General features: G+C 38.7%; 1 protein-coding gene across 1 annotated transcript in view; it reads left to right on the top strand.

Annotated features, from left to right (window-relative positions):
• Window positions 1-251: 251 nt before the first annotated feature.
• The window catches only part of Usp12 (ubiquitin specific peptidase 12), an 88,917-nt gene continuing 71,810 nt past the window's right edge, over window positions 252-17,358 (top strand). The window contains exon 1 of the mRNA XM_005406352.2: window positions 252-270. Coding sequence (XP_005406409.1) covers window positions 268-270 — 3 coding nt within the window. The 5' untranslated portion in view covers window positions 252-267. The remainder of the gene's footprint in view (window positions 271-17,358) is intronic.

Here is a 17,358-nt window from a genome sequence, read left to right as displayed (position 1 = left end):
GGATCCTCTTGGCGCGGCTTCCGGGGATTACAGGTGCATGCCCCTATGTGGCTAGATGGTGTTTGTTTTGCCTCTAGAGTACTTACAGACTTCATTCCTGGCACAGAGTGGCAAATGTTTAGTATTAATTGTGAAATAATGGGGTAGGTGGCAGAATACTGTACGCGTAGAGAGGCTCTGGTTTGAAATGAAGGTGGAGGCCTTAGAGCAGCGTCTGGTGGCTAATCCAGGCGCCCGTCTTGGCGCACGTATGGAGACGTACCGCATATGGTTAGCTTCATAAATGTTGAACTCTTGCTGTGGACGCTGTGTCTTCTGTTCAGATTGTGGGAGACCTGATTGGGAAGAGCAGAACAGGGAGGGGGTTGGGTACTTTCAAGAGGTGAAGTAGAATGGGATTGTGGGGCGGTACTGGCCGGACTGCTTGCCCACCCTGTAGTAAAGACCACGAGAATATGGTGTTAATGAGCCCTAGGCCACGAGGTAGGTGCTAGGAGAGCAAGTCTGGCAGGTTGTACTGCTGAAAAAGCTTGTGCCTCACACAGCACCCGGCCTTGTAAGTTTTAGACTACTTCTTATTTGATTTTATTTTTTGGTCTTTCTGAGGCAAGGTCTCACTACACAGTTCAGGCTGGCCTTGAACTCGCTTTGTAAAGCCCAGGCTGTAGGCTTCTCATTGAAGAAGTTGCAGGTAAAGGTGACTGTTTGCCTTTTGGTATCGCTTTAGTCTCACTGCTGGCTAAGTCATGTGTGGTGAACGCAGTTTATCACTCCAGAAACCAGCAGGGAAGGAAGCCTCAGAATACCAGGTTTGTGGAGGGAGGGAGGGGTGAGAGATCTTGGGCCCATCTTCTCGTGGTCAGACTATTAAATAGTAAAGCATCTCGTTACTTCTCAAGGAATTGGGCAAATTAGTTCTTTTCATTAACAAAATATTTCATTAGCTTTTATTATTTTATTAATAAGATAGCACTTCAATGGTAGGACTATTCAAGGGCCAGTTGCCATTGTTTTATTTATCTTACTTTGTTGCTTTTATTGTAAACATTAATTTGAAAAGGAAGAAAACTTCAACAGTTTGATGTTTGAGTATGCTGAGGCCTTGAGAGAATGTTTAGGAAAGCACCGCAAAGATTTTATTTAAGTCTGGTCTTCCGCATTTGCGTAAAGTACATTGTGGACATTAAAAATGATGCATTCTCATTATAGAAAATCTAGAAAATGCGGGAACTCTGAGAAAGCAGTGAAAAAAATAACTTATTTGATTGAGTTTTCTTTGACTTTAAAAAAATTGAGCTTATTTCCTGGATACAGTGTTACAGTGTTTTCCCATAAATGAATAAGCGTGGAGGTTTAATACCCCCCCCCCCGCCCGCTTTTTTTGGGTACCGGGATCCAGTTCAAAGCCTGCACACTGAGGCACATCTCTAGCCCTTTTTATTTTTTATTTTGAGTCAGGGTCTTGCCTGGTTTCCCAGTCTGGACTCAAAGTTGTGATCCACCTACCTCAGCTTCTCAATGTGCTGGGATTACAGGTGTGTGCTACCACACCCATCTAATTTAATGTTTTAAAATGATGATATGATAAGATTATTAACACATTAAGGCACAGAGATAGGGTATTAGGTCATTGACAGGTTAATGTGTTTGTGGTTATTAGAGGTAAAATTAGAAGGGAAACAAGCTATTGGCTTTGATCGTAGGCACTTAGTATTCAAAAATAAAGTAGGATTTGGGCTCTGATGTTTGTAATATGCTGGAAAACTGGTATGTTATATTCAGTTATGTGGAGTGTGCATAAAATATTATGGTGTTTATATGTCTTTGTTTACCTTTTGGCTTTTTTCTTCCATCTTTGGCAAATCTTTTTTATAATAAGTTCAAAGTAGGTCAATTATCTACCCTAACACCTTGCGTCTGGGCTAGTTTCTGGCTGGTATTACAGCATATCTTGTTTGATTTTGAGCTTCTGATGAACTTCCTTACGCTCCATCTTCTATTTCCTTTTTACCACTGATCATATTTCTTTTTTCCTGTCTAGAAAGCCGTATTAATTGTAGCTCTTTTGAAACTTACTGTTAAGCATGAGTATACTTCGTGTAATTTTTTTCAGAAACTTTAATTTTTCAAATTTAAATAATCCTAATTTTGTTTGGGTTTCTATTGCAGAAGCTTAGTATAGTACATTTTATTATGTGTCCTGCAACATGGAATAATAAAATGAGCAGTTGGACCAGAAGGTAAATTCTAGTCCAGATTTTGACATTTAGAGGACTGTGTGTGGGAAAGACTCTTAAAACGTTGAGTTGGTTTTTCCTGTAGAGTACAAGTCTTGAACTAGACAGTCTTTAATATTCTTTTGTTTTCTTTTAGAGCTGAAACTTAAGAGTTGATTCTTTGAGAGCTTGTAAATGATTATTGGTGAATATCCTCATTTCGGGAGCTATAATCATGGAATTAGACATTGTTAAATATGCATTATGCCTATTTTCCTAATTTCTTTTAATGTTAGAGAATTTATGACAAATTGCAGCCCAAAGTAAATAGGTATTGTGTTCCTTTAAAAACCAAATGTATTGGAGGTGAGTGGCATCGCCATTTTAGACACTGACTAATCTATTGTAGCTATCCACTCATTTTTAACCATTTTGTTTTGCTGCTATGATTTTTTGAAAAGGATTTTCATTGACTTCTTTTTTATGATTCTACATTTATTTTTCTAGCTGATCTTAGTTAGACAAGTTACTTCTGTTTGCTGCAGTTTCCTTATCTGTAAAATGGGGATAAAGCAACATGTAGTTCATAGACTTGTGAACTAAGCCTTGGCTCTTTATCACTTGCTGCTTTTCTGAGTTGATTTGTTTCCTTCTGTGAGACAAGAAGTACTCCTTGACACTGATTAATCTGTTAGCTCAACAAACACCAAAGTCAAAATCTGTTGTACGCAATATAAAGACACTTCATTTTCATCATGAGAAACATTAGTTTATTAGTCTACGTCTCTGAAGAAGCACTGCTTTATTTTGAAATTTAGTGGATGAAATTATAATATAGTATTTTTTTATAATATAGTATTAAAGCTAAGAATGTAATTGATTATCTTGGTAGGAAGAGATTAGATTCTTTTTTGTCTGCGAACAAAAATAACGTCTCATTTACACAATTTGGAATACTAATTTGAGAGGAAAAAATCTTGTTTATATTTTTTTCTTTTCCACGCTGGGGATTGAACCCAGGGCTTTGCACGTATTCAGCATGGGCTCTGTGCCTCTAGCCCTTGGCTTTTGTTTTATATTTTAAAAAGCATACTACCTTTTTGTCGTTGTAGAATATGGTGTATTTGTCAGTTTCAGACCTCATTGCCTTCGTTATTTTCCTGCTTTTTACTTACTGAGGCCATACTAGGTATAAAATTCTTATGAAACTCCATCTTTTATTGTAGTAACATCTTCTGTTGGTTTATAATGCGCTTATCCCTGCTCTTAGATTATCTTTCTAGAATCTCTTGTCTCCTTTATCTGTTGGGCCAGAAGAGGATTATCTAAATATATGTGCATCACTTTGTTATTGGAAGAAAAGTATGTGAGGTATTTATTGTGAAGAGTTGTTGAATTGTTGCTGAATTAAAAACTCAGACTCAGTATTGTGGAAAATACATGTAAGATTTGATCATTTAATACCTTACAGAATTTGTATTAGGAAGTGGAAGAGGTGATTCATGTCAGTAATTTGTTTTGGAAGAAAAATTAAGTTTTTGCTTTCACAAAAGAAGCAAGGAGACCTGTGATAATACAATGTAGATATTTAATGTGAACATGATTGTGAAGTGCTGTAGCTCTTCTTAATCCTCTGCTCACTGGTTTATGCTTTTCTGTTTGCTTTTTCTAAAACGTGTGTTGAGTCCAAAGAAGTGATGCATAAGCCTGCTTAGTGACCCACTTGTCTGATGCTGTCTACCCAAGAAAATTTACTCCCAACTTGAAAGAAAAAGTGAGTTTGTTTTTGAGATAATCGACTGATGTTCTGTGTTGTTAAAGTGCTTCATAGGTGCAGGGACCAAGTGTACATTTCCTACTTTTTTTCCCCCTACTCTTAAATAGTGGTTTCAGTCATTGCATCATGTGGTGGAGCTAAAATATTTTGTCTTGATTTGATTTCAGTGCATTTTGGTTTTGACTAAGGCTAAGCCTCTGCCTCATTGCAGCTAATTGTCTTGAGGGTAGGGGAGAGTGAGTTTTTTCCTTTTCTTTCTTGAAGCTAATACTGATGTTGTGCAAAACCCTGTCCCCCTCAAAGAGTATTTTTTCTAAGCCGGACATGCTGGTTCTAGACGGCTGAGGTAGGAGGACTGCAAGTTCTCCAGACACCTTAGTGCCTTGGTGAGATCCTGGCTCAAAATTAAGAAAATAAAGGGCAAAGCCTTTTTGTATGGTGATGCACATCTGTAATTGTAGCACTCGGGAGGCTGTGGCAGGAGGATTGCTGTATGTTTCAGTATAGCTGGGGCTACGTAGTTAGTTCAAGGCCAGTGTGAACTACTTCGAGCCTGCCTCCCAAATAATAAATAAAAAATTGAAGAAGGGCCAGGGTGTGTAGCTTAGCGTAAAGACCCTTAGTACACCCCCAAGCAAGGGCCTTTTTTTTTCCTTCTAGTAAGTAACTTCAGGAAGTACTAATGGGTACCTGTGTTATATCAGGGTATATGTAAGTTCTGATAATTTGAAGGTGACTGAGATATGCTCTGGTCGTAAAGCTCTTCCCGTCCAGTGTGCTGGGAGGGGGTTACAGTTGTGCTGCTAAGGTAAGCTTCTTGCGCCCTTGGACAGACAGGTCACATCTGGGCTGGTCAGGGACCCTCTGCCCGTGTCATCTAGGTGAGAGCACACTTACTGGGATGTTCTTGAGGGGTCTACATATATTACTTTTCGTGGGTGCCCTGATGAGAACGTTGAGAATCAGCTTTGCTTACCATGTTACAGAGAAAAGTAGACAAGACAAATGAGTGTGGGGAGATCATTTTAAAATTAGTGTGTAATGGTTAAACGGACATGACAGGAGGTGATTATTTCTGGGAGAAGAGGGCTTCAGGAAGAAACTTCGTAGGACAGATTTTGAACTTTTACAAAATGAACAGCCATTTATTGTGTGGATGGGAAGAGATGGGATACAAGATGTGAGCAAAGGCATAGATAAAGTCATAGGATAATGTGTTAATTTTAGCTTCTGTCAGTGGCTTGGCATGGAAGGGGTCTTGTGAAAAATAATCCTGGAGAGAAGAAAGGGGCCGTATTTGGAAGTACCAACAGAGTTTACTGGTTGGTTGTCTTAACAGTAATTATTAAGGTATGTATGTAGTCTAAGGAAATATTAAGGCCAGAGCAAAGTTGTAGGAATATAAGAAACAGTTACATTGATAAGAATATGTTGATACATTGTTACATTGTTGAAATTTTTGTTTTTTTAAAACAAAGTAAAAAGACAATGATAAGGTGGGTTGGGTAGAAGGACTGTTCACTGGCTAGTTAAAACTTCTTTTTTTAAACAACTTTTTAAGGAGCAAGCAAAATAACCACTACTAGAAAATTTAGAATTATACATGCATGTTTTTGTTTTTGTTTTTGTTTTTGTTTTGTTTGGTTTTTGGTTTGTTTTTTTCTGGTACCAGGAATCGAACTCATGACATTGCGCATGCAAGGCAGGCACTGTGCCGCTGAGCTAAATCCCCAGCCCCCATACATGCATGTTAAAAAATAAGTTTACTTCCAAACCAGCAGAAGTTTGAACCTTACCATTCACATGCTGAGGGCAAGAAGATATGAAAAACAAGATGTAAAGAGAAAGAATGGTAAACAGAAAACAAAAGTAAGATGGAATTTATTACTTAACAATATTATTATTGTTATCACAATTGTTACTGTATTGTAATAACAATTGTTATTGCTTAACAATATTAAAGGAAACATCCAATTGGATAGAAAAACCAAAATAATGCTTCACAAGAAACCTACCTAAAACAAAAGGACAATCTATATAATAATACTGTTATCATACCTAAGAAAATTAATAATGTTTTTTTATGGATATTTGAAAAGCATTTCAAAAATAGCACTTTTCTGTTAGTCTCATTTTTTCTCTGTCTGTCATCTTGGAGAGCCATTCAGAGTTAGGAAAAATTAGGTAATATTAGTCCCACTTCCACAAATGGAAAAACAAGCATAATGTTATCCTTATATTGAAGATGAAGTCCTGGTTTCTTGACTGCTAAATCCATTGTGTTGTTTGTAGGCCAAAATGTTGAAGTTTTGATGGATGAGATACAACTGTTCTTTTTTAAAAAAAAATTGGGAATTTTTGTCCCTAACTTTTTAGCTGTGTGTAGTTTTGAGTGTCACTTCCCTTACTAAATGATTATTATTTTTTAAATTGTTCTTTGGTTGGCCATTTAGCTGGCTGCAACTATGAAATAGAATAATTCTGCATGAAATTATACGTGTGAAAGGCCTTTGTACTGATATGATTATCACTGGTAGGACTGTTTGTTCTTATAAGGGATGGAGAGGAGGCACATTAAGATACTATGTATGGTAGGAGTTACAAGTTACCTTTGACAAAATGTAATTATTTCAGAGGTTAAGTTTTTTTTTTTTTTTTTGTCTTTTTGAGACAGGGTCTTGCTATGCAGTTCAGGCTGGCCTTGAGTTCACTTTGTAGCCCAGGCTGGTCTGGAACTCTCAACACTCCTGCCTCAGCCTCCTGAGTGCTGGCATTACAGGCATGTGCCACCACGCATGGCTTAAAACGAGTATTTTAATCATTCTGGTCTTAGGATGTTCAGGTAATTGATGAAGCAGTTTTAGATTACTCTTTAAAGATATTTTTACGGTGTTAGGAATTTATGGTTAATAGAGCTGCTTTTTTGTTTTTCACTTTATTCTGTTGAGTGATTGAGACAGATTTTATGTAGTCCAGCATGGCCTTGAATGCTCAGTGATCCTCCTGCCTCAGCTTCCTTGGTGGTGGGTTACAGATGTGTACCACCACTCCTACTAAGCTGTTACTTTTTACATTTGTTCTTTAAATAAGGTATCTCATGCTGACACAGTTCGTTGCCAGGTTATTTGTGCTTTGGTGAGCAGGTAGCATCTGTGTCAGCAAGGACCTTATAATTCCCTTCTAGGAGCATGTCTTTTTTTTAAAGATCTGAACTCCTTTCAGAAGAGTCTGTTGTGTTACTGTCTACAGTACGGGTCTACCTGGGTTTTTCAGGAATCCCTGAAAAAGAGAACTTAAGTAATTGTTTTAAATTAGGAAGAACCTATCTGGGCACAAGTAAGCAGCAAAGTAAGCACCAGGGACAAGGGGAAAATGAAATGCTTCTGTTCTTTAGAATGGAAAGTGTGTTTATAACTTGAGATTTTGGAGGTAAATGTTGATTGTGCTTTGTATATGATCATTTTAGTGTGGAAATCTAGGCATTATCACTTGGGAGAAGTTATTCTGGTCTTTTTTCTAGACTATTTCCCTGCAGTTTGCTGATGTTGCAGAGATTTTTTGGCGTTTAGTATGTTTTAGGAAGGTACTCATAAGCAGGGTGATTAAGTGGTACCTTGGTAGCAGCAGCTGGTACTTTGAGGTTTGCATGAGGAAGGTGTGCCTTGGAATTAGAGGAAGGGCATGGTAATGTTTGGAAGGTTTCAGACTTAATGGCCTTGAGTAGTGGTGCTTTGATTCTCGGACCTGGTGAGGAATAGGAATCAAGTGTTTTCACCATTTGTTATTTGATGGATTTAAGTGTGTAACATTGGTGATTTCCTCCATCTGATACTATCAGGTTTATGTAAAAGTGAACAAAATTTGGGTCACTTGAAATGTCAGAGGCTCAAAACAGAAAATAGTTGATCAAGACCGAAAGTATTGTCATCTTCAGTTGCATGTTTCTTTACAAAGGTAGTTCACTTTCATTGTTGCTTACTAGTTTCATCGTTTTTATTGCATTTGTTTTAAATTTGAGGGGACTTGCATCCTCCCCTACAGGGAACCCAGCTGAACAAGGGCCCACATGTTTAAGTGACCCATTACACCAGATTCCGTAGCTTAGTTTTGCCAGGCAAAAGCTGAAAGGAAGCAGCTTTCGAGTTCACTTTTCTTTTGCTCTGTAAAAACCAAGCCTTAGTCTGCTAATGATGCTTGCATGTTTACAGCACTGACTTACTAGAACATATCACGGATTGCCCTTTTTAATAAAAATATGCAAGTGCAATCTAGCACTTTTTTATTCTCTGTGTAGTTGTTTTATTATTTTCTCATCGTCTTCCCTTCCTCTCAGGTTTTTTAAGGGAAAATTAACAATGAAGTTGTCTGTATTTTAGGGAGTTATCTGTTCTCCAAGGACTTGCTCAGATTGCTGCTCACTGCGTGCTCCTGGGCTCACGCTGCCCACAGTTTTTACTTCCTTAAGCTCTCAAAGCCGCTCTTCCATTTGTTACACTTTCCCTTGCTTTGATACCTCCCGTCGTTGCTTTTCACCTAAGACTGGGATGAGATATTGTAGCACTTCATTTCTGATGGCCTCCTTCTATTGTTATGTGTTCGCCACTTCGTGTCAGTGATACTTTATGTGCTGCTGGCAGACCTTGTAAAGACGAATGCGACTTCTGTAACTTCGCGCTTTCTCGAGGAACGTAGGTAGAGATCTAATATTTATCGGGCCGCTGCCAGTGGTTGTGTTGCTAGGTAGCTCATCATTTCCAATCTCACATTTAAAAATAAAGATGTAGAAGGCTTGGGTGTCGCTAAGTTCACAGATGATAACCCTAGAATGGGTTATTAGAGTTAGGATAATTTGGTGAATTTTTGATGGATACCAAAGTAACAAGGTCCTCTACACATGTTACTGGACGTATCTAAAAAGACTGGACTGTGTGCAAGCTGTGGTTAGTTGAGAAATGAAATTTAATGATAGAACTTTTGTAAAACCCCAGAATTTACGCCTGGTTCATGGGGAATAGTGCCTGGTAAATGTTATCTTTCTAGTACTTTTGGGAACAATCGTTACGTTTAATATTGACTTTGGAATGATAGCATGGTCATTTGTAGAAATGCAGTAGTAGTTATGCCTTTGGACTATCAAAACAAGGGATTTAAAAAGGAGCTAAATTATACACGTTCAGCCGTGTGTGTTGTTAAAGAAGGATGTGACATTACTACTTTGGAAAGACGGTACAGTTACTTTTCATTCTGCATTTTAAAAAGTGACTTACTCTTTGTGGTGGAGTTTCCTGGTGTTACCCAGGCTGGTCTCCAGTGCTTGGGCTCAAGTGTTCCCGCCCTTGAGGCTCCGGGTCGCTAGAGCTACAGGCCCACACCACTGCACCCCACTTACAATTTTGGAAAGCACGGATTTCTTTGAAGTAAAAATAAAAGTCTGTCTGAGCAATCCTTTCCCAAGAGGTGGTGGTGGTAGTAAGTTGGGGTGTGTTATGTTTTGCTGTAGGTTACCTTTATAGACACAAAGTGTCCTACTGTGTGTAGCAATCTCCACTCTCCCACCCCCAAATAGAATCAGTTCTGCAAGTTTTATTTGCAACTTGCCTTTTTCACTTAATGTATACTGGACTTCTCCTTCCTTTTCTCCCTCTTCCTCCCCTTTCTGCCCCTTTCCTCCTCCTTTCTTTTTTTTTTTTCCTTCAGTGCCGGGAGTTGAACCCAGGTCTAGGCAAGTGCTCTACCACTGACCCAGGGCTCTCAGGCCTTGTAATAGACTGTGTTGTCATTATGTTTCATTGTAGGCCGAAACCGTGCACGTTTCAGTTCTCCACTGTCTTCAGTGCCTATCCTATTAGAAATGTTCGGCTATGGAATACCAGTTGCACTAGTTTGCTAGGGCTGCCATAACAAAGGACCAAAGATGCTTTAAAGTAACAAGTTTATCCTCATAGTTCTGGAGGCCAGAGGTCCCAAGGAAGGTGTGCTAGCAGGGTTGGTTCCTTCTTTTGTTTTTGTTTGTTTTCTTTTTTTTTTGAGACAAGGTCTGGCTGTGTAGCCCAGGCTGGCCAGAACTCCAGGCGATGCTCCGGCCTTAGCCCCTGAGTGCTAGGGTTACAGGCGTGCACCACCACCCCCTGCAGTCGGTTTCTTCGGGCCACAGCCACTTTTCCCATGCCCTTCTCCTCGCTGCTGGTAGTTCACTGGCAGTCACTGGCATGTGGGTGCATTTATTTTCACATTGTTACCTGTTTCTGTCTCTCCCTGGCTCTTTCTGTGTTCAGATTTCCTTTTTATAAGGATACCAGTCTTTGGATTAGAGCCCACCATAGTGACTTCATTTTAACTGAATTACCTCTGTACATACTCTACTTCCAGGCCAGGGATATAGCTCAGCGTAGCAGTGCCTGCCTGGCAAAGCACAAGGTCATGAGTTCAATTCCTAGTACTAAAAAAAAAAAAAAAAAATTTGTAAGTAAACAGACTCTATTTCCAGGTAAAGCCATATTCTGAGATACTGGGGATTAGAACTTCACCAAAGGGCATTTTTATCATCTCCTAACAATAATAGAACAATAGACCCATTAATATCAGTGACTGTTTATGATGTGGGTTTTTACTGGACACTAGGGATACAAAGTTTCAGTTCAGAGGCCTTGGAGGGCTCCTTGGGAGACCAGACTCAAGCATGAGAATGTAACCAGTGGCAAACTTGATATCCTGAGGGTTCTGATGTATTTGGAGTGAAGTCTGATCAACTGGAAGAAGCTTTTGGGACTGGTAGGAAAGGAAACTTGATGGGATATGAAAGGCTTTAAGGGATCCTACCACTTCAGCCTTCTGAGCTTGAAAGGTAAGTGAAAGGAGAATGAGGCTTGGAAAGGAGGTGAGAATATGAATTTAAACAACAACAAGAAACAACAGTTCAATAATAGAATGTGCTTAAATAGTTTAATGTTTAGTAATTTTGTTCTCAAACTTGTCAAAACTGAAATTTTTTTCGAAATGCCAAATGTGAAATCTGTGAAATGGGCCCATTTTCCAGGAGAGGAAATGAACCTATGGAAAAACACATTATTTTCAAACTATCATGACTTGAGTTTAGGATTCTGCCTACAGTCTTTCTCTGTTTAGTCCAGTGCTCTGCTATTGGGCCATGCCGCTGCTGCTGTAGGTATAAACGCTTCGCGCCCTTAACTAAACCCGCAGGATCATTTACTCCCCAGTACACATACATGCAGACAGACATACGCAATTTCTTGATACCGTCACATTCCAGTCATTGTTGAAATTGTCTCAGATGGTTTTATATAGTTGGCTCCATATTTTGTTGTCGTATCTCTTAAATATGAGCTGTTCCTTTTTTACTACAGTTTATCAGTTGAAGAAATCAGACTTTCGCATAGTTTCTGGTGTTTTATGCATCCTTTGCTGACCGTGGGCCTTTGGTGGTGGTTCACATCTTCTGTCCTGTGTATTCTCAAGCTTTGATCCGCATCCCTTAACGTTACTTAGTTTTGGACTTGGCGGACGATGGGTCGTGATAGTGAGACAGAGAAGCTGGTGTGTATTTCCCGTGACGCTGCAATGGGGCCCACGGTGTCTGGTCTTCTTCTGTAGTGGGAAGGTGACAGTCCACTTGGCGTTGTCAGCCTTCTTCGTTAGGTAGTTCCCAGGTACCATTTCACATAGTGCTTTTTAGCAACTGTTGATAATTATTGCCTAGATGCACTATACCATTAATAGTGCGGAATAGAATTTAGGCTGCTTGTGTAGCTTTTTAAAAAATAAATGTAAAAAGAATTTAAAGATAGTATGCATTTTTAGTTATATTTAAAGCTAATAGATTATAAACTTTGCATTTGTAAAGTATTTTCAGAATTGTATTCCCAAAATAATAGGCTAAAGCTTAAAAATAAGTCATCCTGCTCACTTCACCAACGTATATGCTAAAATTGTGATAATACTTTGAAGCTTAGCGTGGTTCCATACGAGGACGACAAACAGATTTGCGAACTACTCCATATTTTTAATGAATAATGTAAAATAGGTTTAAAAATTGTCGAACCTTTGGCATATTTAAGTGTAATTTTGTGATATCACAGGGTGAATTCATTACCTGAGGTTCTAGTGAAAATTGTTACATCTGAACTATAACCCCTCTCCCCTGTGGTGAGGCTTGAATTCAGGACCTTCATATGGAGCTACATCCTTAGCTTTTTAAATTTTGAGGCAGGGTCTAGCTAAGTTGCCCAGTTGGACTTGAACTTGGGATTTGCCTGCCTTATTTCTCAAGTGTGGTGATTATGTGAACTATAATTAATACAATGACTCATTGTATACTGATACTTTAAAAGTTGCTTTTCTTTTCCATTTTTTAATATGTTCCACTTTGAGGTTATGTTTTTCTCCTTTTCCTTTAAAGAAAAAAACTTGAGGGGGGCTAGGGATTTAGCTCAGCAGCACAGCGCCTGCCTGGCAAACACAAAGTCGTGAGTTCAATTCCTGGTACCAGGGGGAAAAACAAAGAACAACTTTAAATTCTTAAGCGTATAAGTCAGAAAAGTAGCTGTACCGACAGTCCATGAATGTAGTATGTTTTTGTTTTATTTTTTAGATTTCCTTTAATACCTTTCAAGAATATTTTGAAGTTTCTAACTTTCTGGTTAATTTATTCCTAAGTTTTCTTTGGTGGTACTAGGGTTTGAACCCAAGGCTTTTGCACTGAGCTGTATTCATGCCCTTCTTTGTTTGATATTTTTGTTTCATTGAGGTAGGGTCTTGCTTTATAGCCCAGGCTGGGTTCAAACTCACTGTTTAGCCCAGGCTGCCCTTGAACTCCAGGTTATCCTCTTGCCTCAGCCTCCTCAATGTTGGGATCACAGGCGTGCCCACCATGCCTGGCTCCAGCTCTTTTTGTAAGACAGATTTTTGCTAAATTGCCCAGGTTGGCTTTGAATTCAGTGATCCTCCTGCCTCAGCCTCCCAGAGTGCTGGGAATACAGGCTTGCTCTACTATGCCCAGTTTCTTTCTAAGTAGTATTTTAATTGTGAGTGGAATTGTGGTTTTATTTTCAGATTGTGCAGTGAAAATACATAGGAATACAATCGATTTTTGATTTTGATGTATTAATTTTAGATCCTAACTTGTTGCTGAAATCATTTATTAGTTCTAGAATTTTTTTTTTGTGTGTGAATTCTGCAGGGTTTTCAGCACATAAGATTATGTAGGGGTGGATGGATTTACTCTGCTTTCACATCTGAATGCCTTTTCTCCCTGTTGTCCGGTGGTTCTGGCTGGAACCTCCAGTACGGTGTTAAATTGAAGTAAAGAGAGTGAATTTCCTTGACATGTTCCTGATTTTGGGGGAAAAGTATCTAGTTTTTCACAGTTAATATACTAGCTGTGCATTTTTTGTAGGTGCCTTTTATCAGGTTGAGGACTGAAGGAATCAGACCATGGCTGTCCTGACCAGAGACCCCTCTAACCCTCTCTCCCCAGCACAGCTGCCCCTAGTGACTCGTACCTGCCCTGCTATTGATACAAACTCATATCGTTATTCACTCCTGCTGCTGCTAATCGCTGCTTCCCACACCTTCCCAAGGCTGGTCCTTAGGCAACCGTTGCTGCCTGCGCACTCACAAGCTTCGCTCTTGGCAGGTAGCCGCAATCCTGTGCACTGCACTTCCTCTTCCTCCTGACCCTGTGAAAGACCCCAAACCCCATAGGAGAGTTGCTGGTCTAGTTTCTGGTGCCAGAGTGATCCCTGTCAGGTTTCAGATAAACCTGTCCTCCTGTTGAGCTTGTTGTGCCTGTGGTTTTTTCCCTCCTTTTTTCCTAACAAGGAACTTATTTTGTCTTCTAGTTCTGTGGAACGCTTTCTTTTTTACCATGAAAAGGTGTTAGACTTTTGTCAATTGCACTTTGTCTTTTGAGATATGATTGTTTTTATTCAGTTGATAATCATATATTACATGAACTGATTTTTGGAGGTTAAACTAAGCTTGTATCACTGTAATAAATTCTACATGGTGGTCATGGTGTATAATTCTTTTTGTATGTTATTGGGTTCACTTTGGCAATACTTCTTTGAGGATGTGTTACTTACATTCATGAGGTATTGGTCTTTCTGAAGGTCTGAAGCAGGAGGTCTTGGTTGTAGTGTACCTTTGTCAGCTTTTAGGTTAGGATAGTATTGAGCCTCCTCTTTTTTGGAAGTTTTTAAAGAATTGGTATTAGTTCTTTAAATGTCTGGTAGAATTCATGAATGAAATTATGTGGGCCTGGGCTTTTTTGTGTGTGCATTAAGTGAATATTTTCTAATGTAGCATTCTAATCCCATTACTCAGTGTTTCCCCCACTCTTTTTTTTTTTGAGACAGGGTCTCACTATGCAGTTCAGGCTGGTCTTGAACTCACTTTATAGCCCAGGCTGGTCTCAAACTCACAACGATCCTCCTGCCTCAGCCTCCCGAGTGCTGGGATTACAGGCGCGCGCCACTTTCTTTAGGGGAAAAAACAAGGTCTCATTCACTATAGCCCAGGCTGGACCTGAACTCATCATCCTCTTACTTCAGCTGCCAGAGTGCTGGGGTTATTATTAGGTGGACTGCCAACTTCATTCAGATTTGTATTAGTGTAATTGTACTGATACATAGGAACAGTACCTATATAGATATATTTCCTTTCTCTTCTTTTTATGGTATCATTCTTATATATTATACCTGTTAATGTTACGAACTCAACAGTACTTTATCATCTATTTTCTTAGCCCACTGTAACCCACATTTTTTGTGCTGTTTTGGTAAATATATTATAGGCTAAGTACTCCTTATTTGAAATGCTTAGGCCAGAAGAATTTTTGGATTCTGAATATTTTGGATGTTGGAATATTTGCTGAATACACATGATTAGATCTCTTGGGTAGAGGACAGAAAGTGTAAATATAGAATTCGTTTGTGTTTTATTTATTTATTTAAAAAATGTTTTTTTTTTGGTTTTTCCCCGGTACTGGGAACTGAACTCACGACCTTGCGCTTGCCAGGCAGGCGCTTTGCTGCTGAGCTAAATCCCCAGCCCCTCGTTTGTGTTTTATATACATAAAATTCTCATAGCCTGAAGTTAATGTTATATAATAGTTTTGGTGTGCATATGTTTGTGATCTGTCATGTGAAGTCAGGTGTTGAATTTTTTATTTGTTGTGTCATGCTGGTGTTCAAAAAATTTGCAGTTTTATATATTTGATTTATAAAATACATTTGGTTTATAAACCAGTGAAGGGAGGAAAGAAGAAAAAAACATACATTTATAGTGCCATTTATAATTAAATGATTCCTGTTACAGGTATTCTTTTTATTTGTTTCATGTGCACTGAAGTTACTTGCTTCCAGTCTGATTTCTTTTAAGATTGCCAGGTTTTTCTTTTTTCTTTATTTTGATTTGAAATCTTTATAAGCCTGATAGCTTTTTTTTTGGAACATTTGTGAATATCTTATACTCCTATTTAGCTACTTTGGCTTCTGCTGAAAAGTCAGCCTTTAGTCTTACAGGAGTTCCTTTGTAAGTGATACATCACTTTTCTCTTGCTTGCTTTACGATTTTTTCCTTGGGCTGGGGATGTAGCTTGGTAGAGTGTGTGCTTTACCATGAGAGAGGCCCTGAGTTTGATCCCCAACATCACCAAATTAAGAGAAAAAATTTTTTTCTTGTCTTCTACTTTCAACAATTTTTTGTATCATGTGTCAGTTTGTTGGTCTTTTTGTGTTTCTGGCATATATCTGCTTAGATTTTGGTTTATGTTTAATGCCTGTACTTTTAAGTTGGGAGTTCAGTTACAGTACATTAACTTGCTAAGTCATAATCAGTAGTTTGGGGTTTTTAAAATAGCCCACCTGAAAATATATCATTTCAGTTAAATGATACATTTACACAGAAGGAATTTGTAAGAAAATTGAAAACAAATTGAAATGGTGATATAAATTACTTGTATGTTGTATGCCTTCAAATGATGTATTTATTATCCTTTAATCCTAGCTCTTTTTAAAACATGGTGGATATTAGGCCATTTATCATGAGGTAGGAAGGTCTGAGGGAAGTCAGGGTCCGGGCAGCAGGTAAGATTTAGTGTGTCCTTTACAGGGTTAACCTGTCTCAGGTAGATAGCCCTTGAAAAGGCTACTAAAACAGGATACGTGTACAAGCTATTGTGCAGCTGGTCAAATAGAGTTGAGTCAAGTTATCTCTGAGTTGCAGCTGGGTAGTTTAATCAAGGTTGGCTGAGTCTGACGGTCCAGTTATGAAGCTATAGTTTTAAAATTTTACACTACCTAGGAAGATACCCAGAAGGGGAATAGCTAGGTCAAATGGGATCTCCAGTCCAAGTTTTTTGAGGAATCTCCACATAGATTTCCACAGTGGTTGCACCAGTCTACACGCCCACCAACAGTAGGAAAGGGTTCCTTTTTCCCCACCACTGCTCCAGCATTTATTATGGGTTGATTTCTTGATCATAGCCATTCTTTCTGTGGTGAGATGGAATCTCAATGTTTTAATTTACATCTCTCGATTGACCAGTGATGTTGAACATTTTTTCATATATTTGCTGTTTTTATTTCTTCATATGAGAAGAGTGTATTCATCTCAGATGGTCATTTTTGGATCGAGTCTTTAAATTTGAGAGGTCTCATTTTTTTTTGAGTTCTTTATATATTCTTAATAGTAATCCTTTGTCTGAGGAACAGCTGGCAAGCATTTCTTCCCACACTGTGGGTTGATTTTTCACTCTGTTGGTGGTTTCTCTTGCTGTGCAAAAGCTTAATAAGATGAGAGCCCAGTTGTTGATTCTTTGTGATAGTTCCTGTGCTATCAGGGTTTTATTTATAAAGTCTTTGCCTACACCAGTGTCTTAAAGAGTTTTACCTATTCTGTCTTCCAGCATATTTAACATTTCTGTTTTAATATTTAGATCTTTGATCCATTTTGAATTTAGTTTAGTGCATGGGGAAAGATATGAGTCCAATTTTAATCTTGGGCATATGCAGAGCCAGTTTTTCTATTTATTAAAGAGGCTATCTTTCTTCCAGTGAATGTGTTTGGCCCCTTTATCAAATATAAGGTGGCTGAGTATGTCTGGAGTTGTTCCTGCACCTTCTAGTCTGTTCCATGGATCTTTGGGTCTCTCTCTTTTTTTTTTTTTTTTTGCCAGTACCGTGCTGTTTTTATCACAGTAGCATTCTGATGCCCCCTGCCTTGCCTTTGTTGCCCAGAATTGCCTTTGCTATTCTACGTCTCTTCTAGTTCCGAATGAATTTTAGGAATGTTTTCTCTAATTCTGAGATAAGCTGTTGGAATTTTGATTGGAATTGCATTAAACCT

This window comes from Chinchilla lanigera, unplaced genomic scaffold, assembly GCF_000276665.1.
Source record: "Chinchilla lanigera isolate Chin_1 unplaced genomic scaffold, ChiLan1.0 scaffold00096, whole genome shotgun sequence".
NCBI lineage: Eukaryota > Metazoa > Chordata > Mammalia > Rodentia > Chinchillidae > Chinchilla > Chinchilla lanigera.
Note: the sequence above shows the minus strand (reverse complement) of the source record. Positions and strands in the feature narration are given on the sequence as shown.